This window comes from Giraffa tippelskirchi, chromosome 7 (genome assembly GCF_054371585.1).
Source record: "Giraffa tippelskirchi isolate mGirTip1 chromosome 7, T2T-mGirTip1v1.2.pri, whole genome shotgun sequence".
Classification (NCBI taxonomy): domain Eukaryota; kingdom Metazoa; phylum Chordata; class Mammalia; order Artiodactyla; family Giraffidae; genus Giraffa; species Giraffa tippelskirchi.
The window spans coordinates 99,221,156-99,243,718 of NC_137281.1; the positions used below are offsets into that span (position 1 = coordinate 99,221,156).

General features: G+C 50.3%; 1 protein-coding gene across 3 annotated transcripts; it reads left to right on the forward strand.

Moving 5' to 3' along the window:
* Positions 1–11,896, forward strand: SPINT1 (serine peptidase inhibitor, Kunitz type 1). Of its 3 annotated transcripts, none has more exons than XM_081507224.1 (11): positions 1–150; positions 437–976; positions 7,480–7,607; positions 7,846–7,984; positions 8,081–8,299; positions 8,426–8,452; positions 8,794–8,919; positions 9,032–9,082; positions 10,103–10,273; positions 10,493–10,540; positions 11,011–11,896. In XM_081507224.1, the coding sequence occupies exons 2-11, from the start codon at positions 520–522 to the stop codon at positions 11,214–11,216; spliced, it is 1,572 nt and encodes a 523-aa protein (XP_081363350.1). In that variant the 5' UTR covers positions 1–150; positions 437–519; the 3' UTR covers positions 11,217–11,896. The 3 variants fall into 3 exon arrangements, with proteins under 3 accessions (XP_081363350.1, XP_081363352.1, XP_081363351.1); XM_081507226.1 differs by having other exon boundaries at positions 6–150; positions 8,081–8,251; XM_081507225.1 differs by lacking the exon at positions 1–150 and adding an exon at positions 151–237 and having other exon boundaries at positions 8,081–8,251.
* The last annotated feature ends 10,667 nt before the right edge of the window (positions 11,897–22,563 follow it).

Consider the following 22,563-nt stretch of genomic DNA (forward strand, 5'->3'; position numbering starts at 1 on the left):
GCACTGACTCAGTTTCACCAGAAACTAGTGGGGTGGAGGTGCCGGATCCCCAGCAGACCCGACACCTGGGCGGAAACGGCGGCCCGAGCAGCGCAGGAAACCTGGACCGGAACCTCAGCAGGCCCGGCCCCACCCCACTCACCTGCGCAGGTAACCTGGGAGGCGGAGAGCCAGGAGGAGGCGGAGCGGGTTCGGAGCATGTCTGGCCCTTTGTTCTGCGCCGGTGCGTGTGTCCGGGTACGTGAGCTCTTTAGCCGTCCGACCGGCTGCGGGGTCACCGAAGTGTGCGTGGGAGGACCGGGCCCGCCTGCCCTTCTTCACTCCCGGGGTGTTCGTGCTCCTTGGTCCTCCCCTTCACTTCCTCCCGGCCGGCCCTCCTCCCTGGAAGTCTCTCGGCTGATCCGATGTCTCCTCCTCCGTCCCCTCCCTCTCGCAGGTCGCTAGCACCCTCGGAGCCCAGAGGCCCGCTCTGTGAAGGTGACCCCGGTGGGGAGGAGGGCGACGATCCCCGGGAGGACGATGGCCGGGGGCCGCCTCTCCCAGGCCCGCATCCCAGCGGTCACCGTGTGGCTTCTCTGCGCGCTTGTGCTCCGGGGCGCCGAGGCCGGGCCGCCGCCAGTGACCCCCGGTCTGCTCACGGCCGACGGCTGCCTGAACCGCTTTACCCCCGGGGTGCCTGATTTCGTGCTCGACACGGACGCCTCGGTCAGAAACGGGGCCACCTTCCTGCGCTCCCTCACCGCGCGCCGCGGCCGGGACTGCGTGCACGCCTGCTGCAGCTCCAACGACTGCAATCTGGCGCTGGTGGAATTGCAGCCCGACGGCGGAGAGGACGCCATCGTCTCCTGCTTCCTCATCAACTGCCTCTACGAGCAGAACTTCGTGTGCAAGTTCGCGCCCAGGCAGGGCTTCATCAACTACCTCACGCGGGAGGTTTACCGCTCCTACCGCGAGCTGCGGACCCAGGGCTTCAGAGGTAAGGACGAGGGTGCCAGGATCTGGGGAGACTCAAAAGGGACTGGTTATAGGGTTCTGCGCAAAGCATCAGAAAGGAGTTTGGAGGAGAGTCCCATTCGATTCCAACTCATCCTTAGGAGAAGGCATGGTATAAACAGTAAATAAAGAACAGGCTACAAGAGGGGCGAGGGGGGACGTCCTAGAGCCCAGGCTGGCTCCTGAATTCAGGATGTTGAGTAGGCGGGTGCTCTGGGATGTGTGGGTGGGAGCAAGCTCCTTGGGATTCCTACTTTGACTCCAGTGGGCCAAATCAGGGAATGAGCTGTCTGGAGGCCACCTGGTGACTAGATAGATAGATACTCCAGGCCAAGCACTGTGCTAGGTAACTTGGGGTCCTGTCAAGTGGACCTGGTGAAGGCTGGGCTCCTCACTGCTGGGTCTGGAATTGGTTCTAGCATTTCTTGTACTCCTCTCCCCAGGTACTGGTCTTTAGTGGTCTGGGGGAAAACTGCCAGACCACCAGAGTCTAAAGAACAAGCCCAGTTAGGGGGTGACCCAACTGGGGAGGAGGCGGTATTGTGGACACAGTAGCCTAAAGGCCTTGGGGTCCAGGTGAGGAGGGTTGCTGGATGAGTCAGTCCACCGGTATGTATACCTGGTAGGGGAAGGAAGTCAGCTGTCCAGGCAAGTGTGTGTGTGCGTGTGTGTATATTCGTGTGTGCTCATAAGCCTGGCAGAGCTCTTCCTGCTTAAGATCTAGTAGCCAAGCTGTCTGCTCACCTTGTTTACTTTCAGGATAAGGGCAAAGTGGGGCCACGGCTCCTCCTCTTTCCTTTTGGGACTGCGCAGTTAGGTGGGATTGGGGTCCCTCCAGAGACCTTCGTTCCCCATTCACTCCAGCTGTTGTGCTGGCCAGGTGGGGCTCCAGGGCAGGGATGGGTCACACTGATAACCTCTGTTAGTGCTTTACTGTTTGCTGACTGCTATGCCACTCAGCCTCTCACTTAGGCATCATGACAACCACCTCTGAAAAGGGTGCTGTTAGTAGTCATTCCACTTTTTAGATTAGGAAACTGACTCCCATCTTAAATATATACCGTCCACAAATGGGACTCATCCCCAGCCAGGACCTCCTACAGTGCTGCGCTATTTCTCACACAAGACCATCTTTCTGGTAGAAACCTGTCTCTGATTCAAGACAGCCCAGTGGACAACAGAACCAGAGACTAGGGAGCCCAGGGGCCAGGCTGGGGCTGGTCGGTCTCAGTTCTGGGAAGTAGAGAAAGGAGTTTCCTCTCTAGCCTTTCTTCTCCCTGTCCTTTCAGAAGTTCTGGATCTCTGAGAAGAGGTGGGGTGGAGATTCCAGGAGGGGGACACTGTCTCCAGGCTAGGCTGAGCTACTGAGTCCCAGTGGGCCAGGGCCTGAGCCTGTTTCACAAGGAAGCAGCAGGGAGTGTAGGTGGTGATGACCTAAGTGATCCGAGCTGCCCACCCTCCTGGCTCTGACAGGATCCGTCGGAGGGCCAGCACTGCAGGGCTGAGGCCTGAAACTCTGGGGTCTGGTCAGGAAGCTGAGCTGGACGGAGCCTTCCTCATCTGGGAACCTCCCCACCTCCTGACTGGCCTGGTTGGCACAAGACAGGACGGAGTGGGGATTTCCTGCTCCGTGAGGTGCTGGGTAGAACTTGGACTTAGTCTGGCCCCCGGGCCATTTCAGGGCACCACAGTGTTTGAGGGGGTGGGGGATGCTGTGTGAATGTGTCCGTGAGTCCATTCTCACCTGAGTCACACTAGAGAGGTTGAAAGTACAAAGAGGGTCAAGCCATTATGGCCTTCTGGAAGCTGGGCTAGGGTAGACCGAGGCAGGCAAAGTGGGCAAGTGCTCAGGGCTTCTGAACCTTTGATTCTTGTACTGGGGAGAGCCCTTCCCAGGGTGGGTTGACCTGTTCCCCTTTCCCTGCCTGTTGCCAGGCCAGTCCAGTCCAGGTTACTGGGACCTCCTAAACACCCTGTTCTTTCCTCCTATCCCCTTCCCCTGGCTTCCCCATCTTTGCATTGGAAGAGTGGCTTGGAAGATGGAGACTGTTTCCCTGGAGAGTCCTGAGGCCTGACGGCTGGGGGAGGGGCTGGCTTTATTGCTTCTCTGGCCCTTTGCTCTCTGTGGGTGGGAAATAAGGAGTGGTATCTGTCCAGACATCTGCCCCTTGCTCCTGGGGACTGGGGCTTGGAGAGGACCAGCCTTGCGTGTGTGGGTGGACATTGCTGATTTGGCCCGAGGTCTGATATGTCACTCTGTTTGTCACTTCTACCCTGGGGCCCGTGGGGCTAGCCTATCTTTCTGCTAGGTAAACTGCCAAGTAGTCTGTCTTGTTTCCCCTTGTGGACTGCTGATTACTTTCTGGAAAATGCAAGGAGGGAGGGACAGGCTCCTCCCAGGTCACTGCCCCCTTGGCTTGGCCTCTCACCTCAGAGCCTGGGCTAGTTCTCAATGAGCCCTCAAGTCACTGGGTTGGGGCTTGGTTCCTGCCCCTGCTCTCCTGGTCTTATCATCTTGCCTCAGTGGAGGTTCCCTTTTCTCATTCCTGTAGCCTCTGCACCACTTGGCTTGTTTCTCTGTGGAAGTTCTCCCCTCCCATCCCATTGCTGTCACTGTGTGTCCTGGTCTTTTCACCTCTGGGACCACCCTCTGTGACTCCCCTATTGGCTCTGCTTTCCCTGCCTCATCAAAGAGAGGCAGAGACTCAGCCCTATGACTTAGCCTTCTATCAGTTGTTCTTATCTCTTTACCTTCTCTCCTTCCTTTGAACTCTTAGACTTGACTAACCTTCTATGGTGCCTCTGTGAAGGGCAGGTTGGCAATATCCACCAAAAGTGTAAATACACATAACCCTCATCACAATTCTACTTGCAGGAACTCGTCTTGCGGCTATGCTTAAACATGTGTAAAACAACTTACCACCCAGTCAGTCACTGCACCATTGTTTATAATAGCAAACAGCTGGAAACAATCTCAATGTCTGTCAACACATCCTATAATTGGATACTGTGGTACTGTTTTAATCGTAATATTAATAATAAACCCTGACGCAGCATGGGTTAGTTTTTAGTAGGGAGGAAGGTAGGGAAGAAGGACCTAAATCAAGAGGGACTGATGAACTGGCTAAATGTGTTAAAAGTGCTATGAAACCAAAAGTATGTATTACTGTGAATGATTTCCAGTATATATTAAGGGAAAAGCAAGATGAAGAACTTGCATGCTTATGAATTCAATACTCTCCCTCCTGATATTCACACATACACATCCCCCCAAACTAGTAACTGAGAATACCTCTGGAGAAAATGTTCATTCATGTCCTAATGCTCAGTCATGTCCAGCTCTACGACCCCATGGACTGTAGCCAACCAGGCTTTTCTGTCCATGGGATTTTCTGGGCAAAAATACTGGAGTGGGTTGCCATTTCCTTCTCCAGGTCCATGTATTACCTAAGCTAAAAACAAAACTGAAGATTATAAAAGTAATAATTTAAAAAAAAGGCATCTTTCTAAGCAAGTATGACCTGCAGCATGATGTTTTGATGGTTTGGAGAGAGTATGAGTCAGACCAGGGTTCAAATCCCAGCTCTGCTGTTTAGAAACTGAGCGACCCTGGGCAAGTCATTTAACCTCTCTGGTGTCAGTTTTCTCATCTGGAAAGAGGAGCAAGAATGCAGTTGTAGCAGGATGGTTAGGAAGGTAGGCGATACAGATGGGGGCAGCAAACCTCCTGTGAATATTCATATAGTAAATATTTTAGATTTTATGTTGGTTACAACTGTTCAGCTGCTGTTGTAACATGAAAGCAGCCATCCACAATTTGTAAACAATTTGGTAAGGCTGTATCTTAATTTATAGACACAAATTTGAATTTTTTGTGCTTTTCACATGTCATGAAGTATTGTTTAAAAATTCTTTTCAACCTTTAAAAAATATAACAGGTTGGGCTAAATGTGGCCTGCTGGCCATAATTTGCCAGCCCTGATAAGATACTACAGATAAAGTACCTAGTGTGTGCCAAACACACTTTTTTTTTTCTTTTAACTCTTATTTATTTAATTATTTTTGCCTGTGCTAGATCTTCATTCCTGTGCATAGGCTTTCTCTAGTTGCCAAATAGGGACTACTCGCTAGCTGCAGTGTGACAGCTTCTCATTGTGGTAGCTTCTCTTGTTGTAGAGTGTGGGGTCTAGAGCCCAGACTCAGTAGTTGTGGTCCAGGGGCTTAGTTGCCCCAAGGCATGTGGGATCTTCCCAGACCAGGGATTGAACCTGTCCGCTGCATTGGCAGGCAGATTCTCAACCACAAGAGACCACCAGGGAAGTCCTCTGGGCACACTCTCTACCAGCAGCAGCTTTGTTAGTATGATTCTAGGTCTTTCTCCACCTCTGGCTTCTCTGGAGCTCCCACTGCACACCTCCCCTCCCTCAAATTCAACTGCTCTATGGCTGAAGCCACATGTTCCTGCTAGATCTGGTTTCCCTTCTGCCCGTGCCCTGGCTCTCCGTTGACAATTCTCCAGAGCGTCAGGCACAGCAGCCTGAAGCATCTACCCAGCATTGTTTCTCACATCCTCCTTTCCATCCCTGCCGTCATTCAGTCGCTAAGTTGTGTCCAGCTCTTTGTGGCCCCAAGGACTGCAGCATACCAAGCTTCCCTGTCCTTCACTGTCTCCCAGAGTTTTCTCACACTCATGTCCATTGAGTCAGTGATGCCATCCAACTATCTCATCCTCTGTTGCCCCATTCTCCTCCTTGCCTCAATCTTTTCCAGCATCGGGATCCATCCCTAAGCTATCCCTTAATTCAGACTGCTTCTTTTGCATCTGCCTTGAACTACTGCACTGGTCCACTTGCTGGCCTCCTTGCTCCACAGAAATATTTCTGTTCCAGACAGATGGGTAAACAGCTGCTGCCAGGAGCTTAGGAATTCCCCTGCTACCCTGGCCCTTGGTCTTCCCTTAGTACTTCTGGACCTTGATCAGGCTTTGAGGGAGGTCAATGTCTAGTGCAGACTGGGCCTCCAGGACTCTTTGCCACTATTCATGGCCAATGTCTGTCCCCTTTCTGTACCACCAGTTGTTAAGTATTTGAATGTCAATCCTGCTGTGTCCACATGCCCTGACCCAGTGTCCAGGGCCCTTGAAGATGTGTCCCAGCCCAGCTGGTCTCCTTAATGTCCACCAAACCAGCCTTGCAAATTATCGACTCCTTGTTTTGGCTCATCATGTTTTCTGCTGTCATCAGCAACACAGAACATTCTTCCCCACAACCAAACGAATAAAAATAAAAGAATTTTAAAAATCTTTTGTCTCAAAAAAGAAAAAATCCTTTGTCTCTTCTTCACAAAGCCTTGCCTTTTTCCTCTAACTTGCTGTGGTCTTTCCTTTCTTTAAACATCCACTTCCTTGTCTTGTACATGTACCACAAACCCCTTCACCTTGGTGGGTCTTTTCTCTCATTTTGCTTCCTGTGGCTGGGTCTTACCTGCCTAACTGGACCATAACACCCTCAAGGGCAGTGTGTCAGTTTCCTAGGGCTGCTATGCCAAATACTACAAAATGTGTGGCTGAAAACAATAGGAATGTATTGTCTCAGTTCCAGAGGCCAGACGTCCAAAATCAAGGTATCCATAGGGCCACGCTCTCTCTGAAGACCCTGGCTGAGGGAGGGTATTTTGTGTCCCCTTGTAATTGGAGGAGGCACCCTCTTCCTGTGCCCAGTCATCGTGGGACACCAAGGCTTGACACAGTGTTGCCCAGGAACCCTGTGCTTAAGGCCTCTGTCCGGATGGGCTTCTCAGCAGTGATCTGGGCTGCGGAGAGAGGGGTGATGGTGTCAATTACACATTAACTTATCTGGCTTTTCAAAAGTGTTGTTACTCTAACTTTTAAAAAAAAGATGTTTATTTGGTTGCACCGTGTCTCAGTGGTGGCATGTGGGTTCTTTGATCTTCCTTACAGCATGTGGGTTCTTTAGTTGTGGCGTGCAGGATCTTCAGTTGTGACATGCAAACCCTTAGTTGAAGCATGTGGGATCTAGTTCCCTGAACAGGGATCAGACCCAGGCTCCCTGTGTTGGGAGTGCCAAGTGTTAGCCACTTGGACCACCATGGAAGTCCCCTGACAGCAATTAGCACAAGTACTTGCTTATTGTAGAAAATAGGAAAATTCCTCCTTCCAAATATATGTGTGTATATGTATATATACATATATATATATATATATAATTTTTTTTTTCTAAATGGGATCAGATGGCAATGCGCTCAGTTATTTGCTTCAGAAGGTGGCTTTACAACATTAGAATGTCTTAAGTGTAACATATCTAAATAGAGGACAAGAATATGGCTTCATTGTGAAACTGTATCTGTGTCTCACCAGGCTGCTGAGTCCTAGGTTGGTCTAGTTGCCACCCATAAGGCACCAGCCCCTCACTTGAGGAGGGATCCTGCCATTCAGTGAGAGTTCACCTTACCTCACCTTCCTCCCAGGGTCCCGGATCCCCAAGGCCTGGGACGGTATAGACTTGAAGGTACAGCCCCAGGAACCCCTAGTGCTGAAGGGTGTGGAGAACACAGACTGGCATCTACTGCGGGGTGACACAGACATCAGGGTAGAGGTGAGACACTGGGCTGGCTCTTGGACCCCCACCTCAGCTCTCCAGGGCCCCTTTCTGGGACCATAGGCCCAACTGCGGCTCCAGGTGGGATGGGGTAGATAGAAGCTGAGGATCCGTTTAATACCAAGACCATCTGCTCTCCCTAGTGGGAGTGGGGTGGGGGGGGTGCTTTTTGGGAGGGTCTGGAGCACCCCAGGGCATCAAGCAGTCCATGCCTGATTGCCATTCCTGTGCTTAGAGGAATGATCCAGACCAGGTGGAGCTGTGGGGACTCAAAGAAGGCAGCTACCTGTTCCAGCTGACAGCGGCCGGTTCAGACCAGCCAGAGAGCATGTCCAACGTCACAGTCACTGTGCTGTCCCCTGAGCAGACAGAAGGTAAGGAAGCAGGGTGAGGAGGCCACCCTGGGAGCCATCCCCCGTCCCAATTGACTGGCCCTTCAGACCCCCCTGACCAGCTTCTCTCCCTGCCAGAATACTGCCTTGCATCCAGGAAGGTGGGCCGCTGTCGTGGTTCCTTCCCCCGCTGGTACTACGACACCACAGAACAGATCTGCAAGAGTTTCGTTTATGGAGGTTGCCTGGGCAACAAGAACAACTATCTTCGGGAAGAAGAGTGCAAGCTCGCCTGCCGTGATGTGCAAGGTGGGCCTTTGCGAAGCAGTGTTGGGGCTCAGGTGACATTCCCCCAGGGTAGGTGTTCTCTTCACGGATCAGGGAGGTGGTCATGGGAATGCCCCCGTCCCCAGGCCCCCTATCAGCTCATCCCAGCTGGGGCCTGGCCCTGGCTCCTCTCACTTCTCTGGTTTTCTCTCCTAGGCCCCTCAGCAGAAAGGCATCATCCAGGTGGGCTTTGCTCCTTTCCCTGTCCCCCTCACCCCTGCCAGCTCCCCAGCCGGTATCAAGTCCAGGCCCCTGCCCACATTGCCCTGGCTCCACAACCCATTCCTACCCTCAGAACAAAGGCCCACAAGTGCCTCACCCCCTGCAGCTCAGGATCCTCCCATCAGCCTTTGCCTGTTTTGTGTGTAGGAGGGTTTGAGGGGCAGGGGTGGAGAGGGAACAGGGGCTGTGTCATGATGCCGCCTGCAGGTAGAGAGAGCCAGGGAGATGATGGGCTCGCGGTATTTGCTGGCCTCTGCACCCCCACCTGACCTCACCCTCCACCCGGCCTCACCCCTCCCCAGTGTGTTCTGGCAGCTGCCACTCCAGCAAGTTCCGCTGCAGTGATGGTTGCTGCATTGACAGCTTCCTGGAATGTGACGACACTCCCGACTGCCCTGACGCCTCCGACGAGGCTGCTTGTGAGAAATGTGAGGCCTGGGGGTGGAGGGCGGCGGGCAGGGCAGGGCAGATCCGGACCACTCACCCCACACCCCTGCGAGGCCTTGTCAGGTCTGCACCTCTGATCTTTCATCTTTGCAGACACCAGAGACTTCGATAAACTCCAGAGGATCCATTTCCCCAGGGACAAAGGTGAGTTCCTGCCCCGGAGCAGGACTGAACTACTGGGTCAGGGCTGAACTACTCTCCTCACTCATGCCATCAGTGTGCTGAAGGGGCCTGCTGTGGGTACCAGGCTATGGGCAGAAAGCTGGGGGTAGGGGTGTCCTGCGCTTTTCTTTCTGTGTTTCCCAAGCATCAGACATCCTCTTAACACCTCCAGAAATTCTTTTTATTTTTTTTTTAGGCCGTGCCGCATGGCATGTGGACTCTTAGTCATCTATCAGGGATTGAACTCGGGCCCCCTGCAGTGGAAACTCAGGGCCTTAACCACTGCATGGCCAGGAGAGTTCCAACACCTTCAGAAATTTAACCATGCCTACATATCACTGAGATGTTATTGATTTAACTTAATATATTAAAAAGGAAATTTCAGGGACTTCCCTGGCAATCCAGTGGTTAAGACTCCACACTTCCAATGCAGGGGGCACGGGTTTAATCCCTGGTCAGGGAACTAAGATCCCACATGCTACGCAGCACAGCCAAAAATAAATAACTAAAATTGGAGATTTAAAAAAAAAAACAGGAACTTTCACGTCAGTAGTGTAAATGAAAAGCCACTATTATATGCTACAATTTGAGATTTGCTTTTAAAATAAGTATAATAAAACATGGTAACAAATTTTAGCTGGACGCTGTTGCCTGCCAAGGTTCAGACTCAGTCTTCTTTGTTAAAATGTAGACCATCAAGTGCTGGGGAGAAACCAAGACCTTGATACAGTCGGGAATGCTGAAAGGAAATTAAGAAATAGTTATATGAGTCAGCCTAGGGTAATTCTGGACCCAAACTTACTCTCCTGCATTTATCTTCCTTGCTTCTAGCAACACTGCAAATGGCCCAGATATTTCTGGGGCCCCCAGGGCCCTCACTGAATCACAGCCATCCCCAGTCTGAGGAGGGTCAGGGGGTGGCGGGCAGCAACCATGTGGAGCCTAGTGGTGGCAGGGAGGTCCCGTGGACATTCACACCTTCGTCTGCTCCTTACCCTGCAGGGCACTGTGTAGACATGCCAGACACGGGCCTCTGCTCAGAGAGCATCCCCCGCTGGTACTACAACCCCTTCACTGAACACTGCGCCCGCTTTACCTATGGTGGTTGTTATGGTAACAAGAACAACTTTGAGGAGGAGGAGCAGTGCCTTGAGTCCTGTCGTGGCATTTCCAGTGAGTGGGGCAGAGGGGGCTGGAAGATGGGGAGGTGAAAGGCTTAGCTAGAGCATTCAGCTCTGTCCCAAGGCGTGGACTGGTCATGCCTCGTCCTCAGAGCACCTGAACTAAAGGTGGGAGAGGATGGCAGTGGGCTGTCTGGGGCACTACTGATGAGCAGCTGAGTCTTCGAACCCTTCGTATTGACTTATCTCCCCCGCCTCCATTGTTTTGTAGAGAAGGATGTGTTTGGTCTGCGGCGGGAAAGCCCCGTTCCCAGCACAGGTAAGCCCCCCATCTGCCTATCACCATTGAGTAGGTATCAACTCAAAGATCAACTCCACTCAATTGGTTGTGACAGCCTAAGCCTGTGTTGAGAGGATCCAGAGATTGGCTAAAGGGACAATAGTGGTACCTGCCGGGGCAAGGGAGAGAAGGATAGAAATACATGCCAGGTCTGTGGGCCATCAGTGTCCTCCCCACACTACCTGCAAGTAGAGTGACCTGGAGCCAAGACCCTAAGCCCATCAGAATCCCTCCCACCAAGCTCCCAACAGAGCAGTTTCAGCTACTCACATGCCCAAGGTCCTTATTCCACCACCACTACCACAACCACGACCATGAACACCACCACCACCACCACCACCACCCCCCTCCTGGCATCCATTTGCCTCAGTCCCTTTGATATAGAGTAGGGGTGGGCGTCAGAACCCAGCGGGCTCTGAGAGTGCTTCATCCGGCCCTTCTTCCCCCAGGCTCCGTGGAGGTGGCCATTGCAGTGCTCCTGGCTACCTGCATCGTGGTGGTGGTCGCCATTCTGGGTTACTGCTTCTTCAAGAACCAGAGAAAGGGCTTCCACAGACACCGCCACCCCCCACCTTCCACCCCCACCAGCTCCAAGGTCTCCACCACCGATGACATGGAACACCTGGTCTATTTCCAAACAACTAGACCCCTCTGAGCCTGGGGCTTCTCCAGGGCTCTTGCCATCTCTCACCTGGCCCTGCTTCCTAGCCAAGACAGAGGCCTGGGCTGGGCAAAGACTTTGGGACCAGACTTCTCCAGCCTGTTTCCCAGGCCTGTTCTGCCTCCAAGGCCAGGGCTCCAGTCCTTCTTGGAGGGGTCTCAGCTAAGTCCAGGCTACTTGTTCCTGAGAAAGCTCACAGATCTGCAAGGAGCAGAAAACCTTTGAGCCAGAAGTCCCACAGAAATGGGCCTCTCCACGTAGGATTTCAGAGGAAGTTGAAGTTTTGCTTCCTGTTCCAAGCTGCCTGCCCCCATCCCATGACCGTTGGAAGGGGCCTGGGACAGCGTCAGAAGCTGAAGGCCCCAACTCTTTCCTCCACAGCTGCCCCTCCCACTCTGCAAAGTCCAGGGCTCCGGTGAGGGGGGGCCTGGGAGGAAGGACTTCCCTGTATATTTTGTGTTGTACAGAGTTGCTTTTTGTTTATTTAATGCCATGGGGGGTGGGTGAGAGGAGTGGGAAGTGGCTCTCTGGCCCCACCTCTTCCCCTGCCCCCCACAGTACGCCCCAAGCCAGCCCGGCCCGCACACGGAGACAGATCCTCCACACCCACTGGGGCTCCCTTGCTTCCACAGGCCAGAGTCCACTCAGTGGAATAAAGTGATTTATTCTATGAGTCTCCTGCCTCTGCTCTGTGGGCCAGGAAAGGGACAGGCTGCTGGGGGGAGATGGGACCGTCCTGTCCAACCGGTTCAGGCTTTGGTCATCCAGTTCAGCAGGTTTTCCCACCCTTCCCGAAACTGTCCTAGCCCCAGCCCCTGAGGGTGGAGAGACTTGCCAAGTCTGACCACCAGGAGGGAGGGGAGAAAGAGCCTTGGGAGTAGGGACCTAGGGAGGCCATGGAGCTCTTGTTTCTTCCTGGTTTGGGCCTGCAGTATGTAGTTGAGGACTAGGGGAGGGGGGTGCATAGGCTTGAACCCTGATTTGGTTTTTTCGTTTTGTGGCCGAGGCTTTCAGGATCTTAGTTCCCTGACCAGGGATTGAACCTGGGCCCCTGCAGTGGAAGCAGTGGAGCCACTGGACAGTCAGGGAATTTCCCTGAACCCTGGTTCTTATCTCTGCTCCCTTCGGTGTAGGGGCTGGGGACAAGGGGCCCATCTGGTCACCCACAGAAGCCTTTGCTTCTCACAGGAGTGTAGCTGCTCCCCAGGCTCTGAGCTCCTGCCTTTAGTTCAGGTGCTCGCTTCCAATCCACACCCCTCTGTTTGAGCTACCTACCTGCTTGTGCAAAAAAAAATCATTCCATTCATTCATTCATTTATTCAACCAATTATTTATTGAGCTATGTACCAGGCACCACCAATCATTAGAAATTTGGTATTTTTAAGCATATAGGAAGCACTGTGTAAGTGCTTTACATATCTCAAGTGATTGCCTCAGCATACAATCCCCAGACGAAGGTATTACCATTATCCTCATTTTACAGGCGAGGAAACTGACTCAGCAAAGATCGTTTTCTAAGGTCTTAGAGCTGGTACTGGAGGATTGATTTAAACCTTTACATGACAAAAGAGAGACTTTTTTAAATTGTGGAAAGTGCCACACAGAAAAATCAAATAGCAGTGTGAGAGGTTGGGGACTACTTTTAAAGGGTTGAAGAGCAACTGAGGTTAATGTCCATATTTGAGTCCTAAGTGTACAGCTCAATAAATTTCCATAACTGCACACACCCAGGAGCCAAGCACCCAGATCAAGAAGCAGAACCTTGGAACTTCCCAGGTAGTCCAGTAGCGCTCCCAGTGCAAGGGGCCAGGTTTTGATCCCTGGCGAGGGGTGGCCCTGGCGGTAAAAAACCCACCTGCCAATGCAGGAGACTTAAGAGAGGCAGGTTCGATCCCTTGGTTGGGAAGATTCCCTGGAGGAGGGCACGGCAGCCCGCTCCAGTATTCTCGCCTGGAGAATCCCATGGACAGAGGAGGCTGGCAGGCTACGGTCCATAGGGTCACAGAATTGGACACGGGCTGAAGTGGCTTAGCCCACAAAGCACACACACGGGGAACTGGGTCCCACATACCACAACCAAGTGTTCACATGCCACAACTAAGACTTGGTGCAACCAAATAAGTAAAGTATTTATTTGTTTTTTGTTAAAGAAGCAAAACCTTATTAGCAGCCCAGGACAGGCCTCTTTTTGATGGCTTCCTCACAGCCCTTGCACCTGTGGTACTGAACTGGCCCATCTTCACCTTTCTCATGAGTTCTCATTCCTGAGATCCTCTCGGGGATACTCCCTGCTCTACATCCGTGTGTCTGCTAACAGGACCCTCATCACCGAGTACCCCCTTTTCCATTTAGTTATCTGTCTTCCCAGAGACACAGATGGCATCTTAAATCACCTCTGAGTCTGCAGCCTGCCACACCCCTTCTATGACCTTAGTAAATGGTAGTGGTTCAATAAACATTTTGAGTAGATGGCAGGGGTGGGGCCTTTACTGTGCTTTGGCTGTTTCCATCTCAAAGGGCACTGTATTTTGCTTCCTACCTATCCAGCCACTCATGCATCCTTCAAGTTTCAAAATGGGCTTGATTCCTCCTCTGGTCCCCACAGCACCAGGAAACTTCATTATCCCTTGGTTCTCTATGAGCACTTCCAGGCTGATGTCAATTCTGTATCTCAATGCCTAGAAGAGTAATCCACACAGAATAAGAGCTTAATAAGTGTTTGTTGGACCGAAGGGAGCATCCTCCTCTTAGGGAGGGTGGAGACGCAGTGAGATGACAGCAGGCAAAGGGCCTTCCCTAGGAAGAGCTGCGGGTAGGCAAGCAGGGCTGGGTCAGCTGGGTGACAGGAGGTGGGAGCACAGAGGAGCCACGAGGGGGCGCCCTTATCACTGCCAGCAGCTGTCTTTGCGGCAAGAGTTGGACCCAGAGTACACAGTCCCAGACAGGTGTCAGGTGTGGAGCAATAAAAGTTGACATGCAGCACCTGCTTTTCTGGAGCTTACACACTGGAGTGTAGGCAGAAGAAATGCAAATACTGTACCTAAACAATTTGCTCCCCGAACTGCTGAGACATTCCCAACTGTTCTCTGCTCTGTCCCTGGCCAAATGACTCCTTTTCTCAGAACTTTCACACCTCCCTTTCTTTGTATAGGCAGTTGCCACCACCTTGAATGTCTCTTTGCCTCTGGAAAGCTTCTACTTCATGATCCAGCTGAAAAAGCCACCCTCTCATAGCTGCCCTGCATACACATAACTGGGTGTTAGCATAAGTGGGACAAGGCTCCTCCAGGCCGGGATGGAGGCTGGGTCATATTTACCTCAGTATCCACCATGCCAGTATCCCTTTGGATACAGGGTATACCACAAATGGCCGTTGAATGAAACGGAGGCTGGTCAAGCCACAGAGATTAAGAAAGAGGTTGGGAAATGGCTTCATTAGTTCAGTTCAGTTCAGTGGCTCAGTCGTGTCCGACACTTTGCGACTCCACGGACTGCAGCACACCAGCCTTTCCTGTCCATCACCAACTCCCGGAGCTTACTCAAACTCAGGTCCATTGAGTCGGTGATGCCATCCAACCATCATATCCTCTGTCATCCCCTTCTCCCACCTTCAATCTTTCCCAGATCAGGGTCTTTTCAAATGAGTCAGTTCTTTGCCTCAGGTGGCCAAAGTATTGGAGTTGCAGACTCAGCATCAGTCCTGCCAATGAATATTCAGGACTGATTTCTCTTAGGATGGACTGGTTGCATCTCCATGCAGTCCAGGGGACTCTCAAGAGTCTTCTGCAACACCACAGTTCAAAAGCATCAACTCTTCAGCGCTCAGCTTTCTTTATAGTCCAACTCTCACATCCATACATGACTACTGGAAAAACCATAGCCTTGACTAGATGGACCTTTGTTGGCAAAGTAATGTCTCTGCTTTTTAATATGCTGTCTAGGTTGGTCACAACTTTTTTTCTAAGGAGCAATCATCTTTTAATTTCATTGCTTCAGTCACCATTGCAGTGATTTTGGAGCCCAAGAAAATAAAGTCTGTCACTGTTTCCATTGTTTCCCTATCTATTTGCTATGAAGTGATGGGAGCAGATGCCATGATCTTAGTTTTCTGAATGTTAAGCTTTAAGCCAGCTTTTTCACTTTCATCAAGAGGCTCTTTAGTTCTTCTTCTCTTTCTGCCATAAGGGTGGTGTCATCTGCATATCTGAGGTTATTGCTATTTCTCGCAGCAGTCTTGATTCCAGTTTGTGCTTCATCCAATCCAGCATTTCTCATGATGTACTCTGCATATAAGTTAAATAAGCAGGGTGACAATATGCAGCCTTGATGTACTCCTTTCCTGATTTGGAACCAGTCTGTTTTCCATATCCAGTTCTAACTGTTGCTTCTTGGCCTGCATACAGACTTCTCAGGAGGCAGGTCAGGTGGTCTGGTATTGCCATCTCTTGAAGAATTTTCCAGTTTATTGTGATCCACACAGTCAAAGGTTTTGGTGTAGTCAATAAAGCAGAAGTAGGTGTTTTTCTGGAACTCTCTTGCTTTTTCGATGATCCAACAGATGCTGGCAATTTGATCTCTGGTTCCTGTGCCTTTTCTAAATCCAGCTTGAACATCTGGAAGTTCATGGTTCACATACTGTTGAAGCTCAGCTTGGAGAATTTTGAGCATTACTTTGTTAGCGTGTGATATGAGTGCAATTATGTGGTAGTTTGAACATTCTTTGGTATTGCCATTCTTTGGGATTGGAATGAAAACTGACATTTTCCAGTCCTGTGGCCACTGCTGAGTTTTCCAAATTTGCTGGCATTTTGAGTGCAGCACTTTCACAGCATCATCTTTTAGGACTTGAAATAGCTCAACTGAAATTCCGTCACTTCCACTCACTTTGTTCATAGTGATACTTCCTAAGGCCCACTTGACTTCACATTCCAGGATGTCTGGCTCTAGGTGATCACACCATCATGGTTATCTGGGTCATGAAGATCTTTTTTGTATAGTTCTTCTGTGTATTCTTGCCACCTCTTCTTAATATCTTCTGCTTCTGTTGGGTCCATACCATTTCTGTCCTTTATTGTGCCCATCTTGCATGAAATGTTCCCTTAGTAGCTCTGATTTTCTTGAAGAGATCTCTAGTCTTTTCTATTGTTTTTCTCTATTTCTTTGCACTGATCACTGAGGAAGGCTTTCTTATCTCTCCTTGCTATTCTTTGGAACTCTGCATTCAAATGGGTATATCTTTCCTTTTCTCCTTTGCCTTTTGCTTCTCTTCTTTTCTTAGCTATTGGTAAGGTCTTCTCAGACAACCATTTTGCCTTTTTGCATTTTGTTTTCTTGGGGGTGGTCTTGATCACTGCCTCCTATACAATGTCACAAACCTCTGTCCATAGTTCTTCAGGCACTCTGTCTAATCCCTTGAATCTATTTGTCATTTCTGCTGTATAATTATAAGGGACTTTATTTAGGTCATACCTGAATGGTCTAGTGGTTTTCCCTACTTTCTTCAATTTAAGTCTTAATTTGGCAATAAGGAGTTCATAATCTGAGCCACAGTCAGCTCCTGGCCTTGTTTTTGCTGACTGTTAAGAGCTTCTCCATCTTTGGCTGCAAAGAATATAATCAATCTTATTTTGGTATTGACCATTTGGTGATGTCCATGTGTAAAGTCTTGTCTTGTGTTGTTGGAAAAGGATGTTGGCTATGACCAGTGCATCTCTTGGCAAAACTCTGTTAGCCTCTGCCCTGCTTCATTCTGTACTCCAAGGCCAAATTTGCCTGTTACTCCAGTATCTCTTGACTTCCTATTTTTGCATTCCATTCCCCTATAATGAAAAGGACTTCTTTTTTTGGTATTAGTTCTAGAAGATCTTGTAGGTCTTCATAGAACCATTCAACTTCAGCTTCTTCAGCATTACAGGTTGGGGCATAGGCTTGGATTACTGTGATATTGAATGGTTTGCCTTGGAAATGAACAGAGATCATTCTGTCGTTTTTGAGATTGCATCGAAGAACTGCATTACGGACTCTTTTGTTGACTATGAGGGCTAGTCCATTTCTTCTGAGGGATTCTTGCCCACAGTAGTAGATATAACAGTCATCTGAGTTAAATTCACCCATTCCAGTCCATTTTAGTTCACTGATTCACAAAATGTCGATGTTCACTCTTGCCATCTCTTGTTTGACCACTTCCAATTTGCCTTGATTCATGGACCTAACATTCCAGGTTCCTATGCAATATTGCTCTTTATAGCATCAGACTTTACTTCTATCACCAGTCACATCCACAACCAGGTGTTGTTGCTTTGGCTCCATCTCTTCATTCTTTCTGGAGTTAGTTCTTCACTGATCTCCAGTAGCATATTGACCACCCACTGACCTGGGGAGTTCATCTTTTAGTGTCCTATCTTTTTGCCTTTTCATACTGTTCATGGGGTTTTCAAGGCAAGAATACTGAAGTAGTTTGCCATTTCCTTCTCCAGTGGACCATGTTTTGTCAGAACTCTCCACCATGATCCATCCATCTTGGGTGGCCCTACATGGCATGGCTCATAGTTTCATTGAATTAGACAAGGCTGTGGTCCATGTGATCAGATTGGTTAGTTTTCTGTGATTGTGGTTTTCAGTCTGTCTGCCCTCTGATGGATAAGGATAAGAGGCTTATGGAAGCTTCCTGATGGGAGAGACTGACTGAGGGGGAAACTGGGTCTTGTTTTGATGGGTGGGGCCATGCTCAGTAAATCTTTAATCCAATTTTCTATTGATGGGCGGGGCTGAGTTCCCTCCCTGTTGTTTGACCTGAGGCCAAACTTTGGTGGAGGTAATGAAAATAATGCACTCCTTCAAAAGTGCATGCACTGCTGCACTCAGTGCCCCCAACCCTGCAGCAGGCCACCACTGACCCATGCCTCCACCAGAGACTCTTGAACACTCACGGGCAAGTCTGGGTCACTGTGGGGTCCCTGCTCCTTTCTCCTGGGTCCTGGTGTGCACAAGGTTCTGTTTGTGCCCTCCAAGAGTCTGTTTCCCCAGTCCTGTGGAAGTTCTGGTGGCTCTATGGTGGGGTTAATGGCGACCTCCTCCAAGAGGGCTTATGCCATACCCACGTCTACTGCACCCAGAGCTCCTGTCCCTGCAGCAGTCCACTGCTGACCTGTATCTCCACAGGAGACACTCAAACACTCTGGCTCAATCTCTGTGGGGTTTCTGGGTCCTGGTGTGCACAAGGTTTGTTTGAGCCCTCCAAGCATCTCTGGCGGGTATGGGGTTTGATTCAAAATGTGATTTCTCCCCTCCTACCATCTTGCTGGTGCTTCTCCTTTTCCCTTGGACATGGGGTATCTTTTTTTGGTGGGATCCAACAGTCTCCTGTCAGTGGTTGTTCAGCAGTGTGTTGTAATTTTGGAATTCTCACAGGAGAAGATGAGCGCATGTCCTTCTAGTCTGCCATCTTGGAGACAGCTTCATGAAGAAGGTATAAAACGAGATGAACGGGTGGCTGTGCATGCTACAGGCATAACAGAATCAAAGTAAGCAAAAGCTGGGCAGTGGAGATCATGGTTCTTGTTTTGACGGGGGTCCAGCCAGCTCCTCAGTTTGGCTCAAGCACTAAGAGGAAAAGCTGGGAGGCTGGTAGGGAGAGATCACATTGGTGGGCACTTGGGGATTTGAGCAGAGGGACAAGGGAAGGGAAATCCAAACTGAACTTTAAGGAGTGGACATATAAGCAGGCTATATCATTAGAGGTGGAAACCCAGAGAGAGGGAAGGGAGGAGGAAACCACACCAAGTAAATTAGGCAGAGTGACCTTTGTGAAGTACATGGTAGACTGGCAGTAAAGCCTAGTTGGAAAGGTTGCATGCTGGCAGTCAGTTGGGCTGTGACCCAAACAGTGGTTTAATTTCTTTAATTAGTTATTACATTTAAAGAATCGGGAAACTTTATTTTGAAAAAACACACACACCTATCTAGCTTGTGAAAACTTAGGACACTGGCAATAGAGGTCCACATTCCTACAGTGATTCAGGCACTAGGTCCTCTTGATCCCCTCAGGCACTAACTGCTCCCATCCCCCATCCACTCTATGTCTCCCTAGGTTAGCTGCTTTCCTGGGCCCTCTAGGCATTCAACTTTGGGTGTCTTATCCCTAATAACCCATCCTCCTTCCCTCATATGGGCGTGATTTCTCTAGAACTTACTGGTCCTAACAGCTCACATGAGGTGAGGTGAAAGTCACTCAGTCATATCTTTGCATCCCCATGAACTAGACAGTCCATGGAATTCTCTAGGCCAGAATACTGGAGTGAATAGCCTTTTCCTTCTCCAGGGGATCTTCCCAAACCAGGAATCGAACCCAGGTCTCCAGCATTGCAGGCAGATTCTTTACCAGCTGAGCCACAAGGGAAGCCCAAGAATATTGGAGTGGGTAGCCTATCCCTTCTCCAGGGGATCTTCCCGACCCAGGAATCGAACTGGGGTCTCCTGCATTGCAGGCGGATTCTTTAAAAACTGAGCTATCAGGGAAGCCAAATAAACACTGCCAAAAACTGTATTGCTTCTGAGGACTTCCCTGGTGGTCCAGTGGTTAGGAATCCATCTGCCAGTGCAGGGGGCCCAGGTTAGATCCCTGGTCTGGGAAGATTCCACATGCGCCACAGCTGCTGAGCCCACTCTCCAGAACTGGTGCACTGCAGCAAGAGAAGCCACCGCAATGAAAGAGCCCACACTGCAAGAGAGCAGCCCCCACTCAGGGCAGCTAGTGTGTTGTTCCTGCACAACAGTGAAGACCCAGCACAGCCAATAAGTAAATAAATAAATTTTAAAAAAGAAAACAAAACAGGGTTGTTTCTCGGGAACCCATCCCTGCCCCTTTAAACAAACAGCCCTGAATGAGGAGTGGTTTGTCCTATTGCACAAGAACACTCCCTTCCCTACCTTCCCAGGCTTCAGCTAGACTGAAGCCTGGGAAGGCACTTCTCAGCCCACCCCCACCCCCCCACCCCCAAGGTCAAGAGTGTCACCGGGAGACCGCAAACCCAGAAGCTGGCTTCAGCCCCGGGGGTGGCCTAAACTCCCCCACAGTACTCTCCTCCCCTACCTGCAGCAGCTCCTGGGGTTCCATCAGCAGAGCCCAGCACCAGGAAGACCAAGATAACACACTGGGAAAGAAACTGAGAAGAGCTTAAAAAAAAAACCAAAAACTCTTTTACATAAAACTGAAAAAGATTTTTACCCAAATGCTTACAGTGTTTTCTTGTTGATAAAATTATAGGTGGTTTTCACATTCTTCTTTTTGTTGACTTGCATTTTTGAAAATTTTTCTACAATGAATATCTATTGCTTTTGTACTAAGAACACAATGGTTTCTGAAGAGTTATTGAGGTCTGTTCAGAAAGAAACAAATCATTAGATCAGGAGTCTCTGAGATGGGATAGAGACTGAGGGGCCAGTACAGGAGAGAGAAGCCCCGAGACTTGGTGATGGGCTGGCTCATGTAGACAGAGAAGCTGAGTCAGCGGGGCCTTCAGGTTTTCTGTCCCAGGAATCTGGCAGTGCCACTAATAGAAACAAGGCCCAGGGGACGAAGGCAGCTTCAGGAGAACCAGGCAGAAAGTGAAGGGCCGTCAGGGACCAGATGGAGACTGGTTTTGTTAATCTTATTGTGGGTCTTTGTGGATCTTATTGTTGATCTTAGTTTTTGTTTGCTTTTGCCTAGCCTTCCTGGGGAAAGATTTAAAGGCAACTTAAAAGGGTCTATAAACTATGAGATGAGTACAAAGGAACAAGATTTAAAAAGAAACCTAAGAAGGCACATAAGACAGGGCTAGGAATAAGGCAAAAACATACGAGTCTTGTAGTCTTTGGGCCGTGCACTTAACTCTGTGTCCCAGCTGTGGGTGCCTCCTGGTGAGGCCCCCAACACCCTGGAGGTGAGTGTGTGGGCCTGGTGGAGAGAATAAGCCATGTGAGGGTGAAGGGGAGGAAGGAGGAGACTACTTATGGAGAGAGAGTAAACCTAGAGGGAGAGCGGTAAGTGAGGACAGAGCCTCTTGGAGGAAAAGGAAGCTGAGAAGGAGGAGTCAGAGGGGCAGCAGGAGACCCAGGAAGAGAGAGGCTCAAAGGTGAGGGGTTTCAAAGCCTGCCAGGGTCAGGAAAGGAGGATGCTGGGAATGAGTTGCCAGCTGATCATCATGAATGATTGAGGAGCCAGGTGGACTCCTGCAGAGGACAGAGTCGGAATGAAATAGTGGAGACGGGGAGGAGAGGCCCAGGGTGGGTTTCAGGCATGGACGGAGAGGCTGAGAGAACTGGGGACGATCAAACATTGATGAGGTACAAAAGATTACATTGTTGACTCACCAACCCACTTGGAGCTGTCCTGCCAGTGGATTTTCTCTGATCCACTTAGCCTCTCCTGCTCGATCCTCTTTGCAACCAGTTTATGATCTTAGGTTAACCAGGACTAGTCTGTGGCCCCCAGAAAATCCATAGTGCTCTATGAAAAGTGAAGGACTTGGACTAGGTGGCAAAATCCTTTCTAATCCCTAAAGTACGGTTACAGGTTACAGATTCTAGGGCCCCCTAAATACACGACTGGTGGAGGCTGTCAGAGCCAAGTTGTTGAGGCCCAGAGATGGGCAGTGACTTGCCCATGGTCACATAGCCAGTGTCTGGGGACAGAATAGGCCAGGAAGTCTGACCCCCAAACTTTTTGCTCTGAGGTCTCATCTTCTCCAGATGCCCAGACTCCTGGGCTAAGTGTATGTCATTTCTCTGGAAGTGGGACAAAGGAGCCAGGCCAAGGAGCAGTCAGGGCTGTTCCCAAGCCTCAGAAGGCTGGGATCCCAAGGCCCACACCCATGTAAACACAGGCCAGAACTGCTGCTTCACACACTGGACAGCTTCCTCCAAATCAGTTCCCCACTCTTATCTTGCTTCTCCCTGCAGATCCCCTGGGAGCCAGGGAGGGGCAGAGAGTACTAACCCCACTTCACAACTGGGAGAAACTCAGACAAGGAAGAAGGCAGTAATTTGGCCAAAGTCGCCCAGCGAGTTGGGGATAGAACTGAAACTGGAGAACCCATGGGAGATGGCGGGACACACGGCCTGTTGGGCAGGGGTGGAGCGATGCCATAGGTAGAGAAACACACATGTCCTGGGGAATAGAGGACCCCCTGTCTCACCAGGGGGATGATCTCGCTGTCTCCAGCAGGTATGGGGTGCTGGGAAGGGAGAGAAGATGGGCAGAAGCAGTGGAACATGACCACAGCGAATACAGATCTGAGGGAGAAACACACAATGGGTCAGGCGTCCCAGGTTGGGTGTTGGGCTCCTCGCTTTTCTGCCA

Excerpts from the sequence above, each read along its gene's own strand:
- SPINT1 (XM_081507224.1), top strand. The coding sequence starts at position 520 with ATGGCCGGGGGCCGCCTCTCCCAGGCCCGCATCCCAGCGGTCACCGTG. Across the intron at positions 7,985-8,080 it reads GTCCCCTGAGCAGACAGAAG|AATACTGCCTTGCATCCAGG; the intron begins GTAAGGAAGCAG and ends TCTCCCTGCCAG. Across the intron at positions 8,453-8,793 it reads AGCAGAAAGGCATCATCCAG|TGTGTTCTGGCAGCTGCCAC; the intron begins GTGGGCTTTGCT and ends ACCCCTCCCCAG.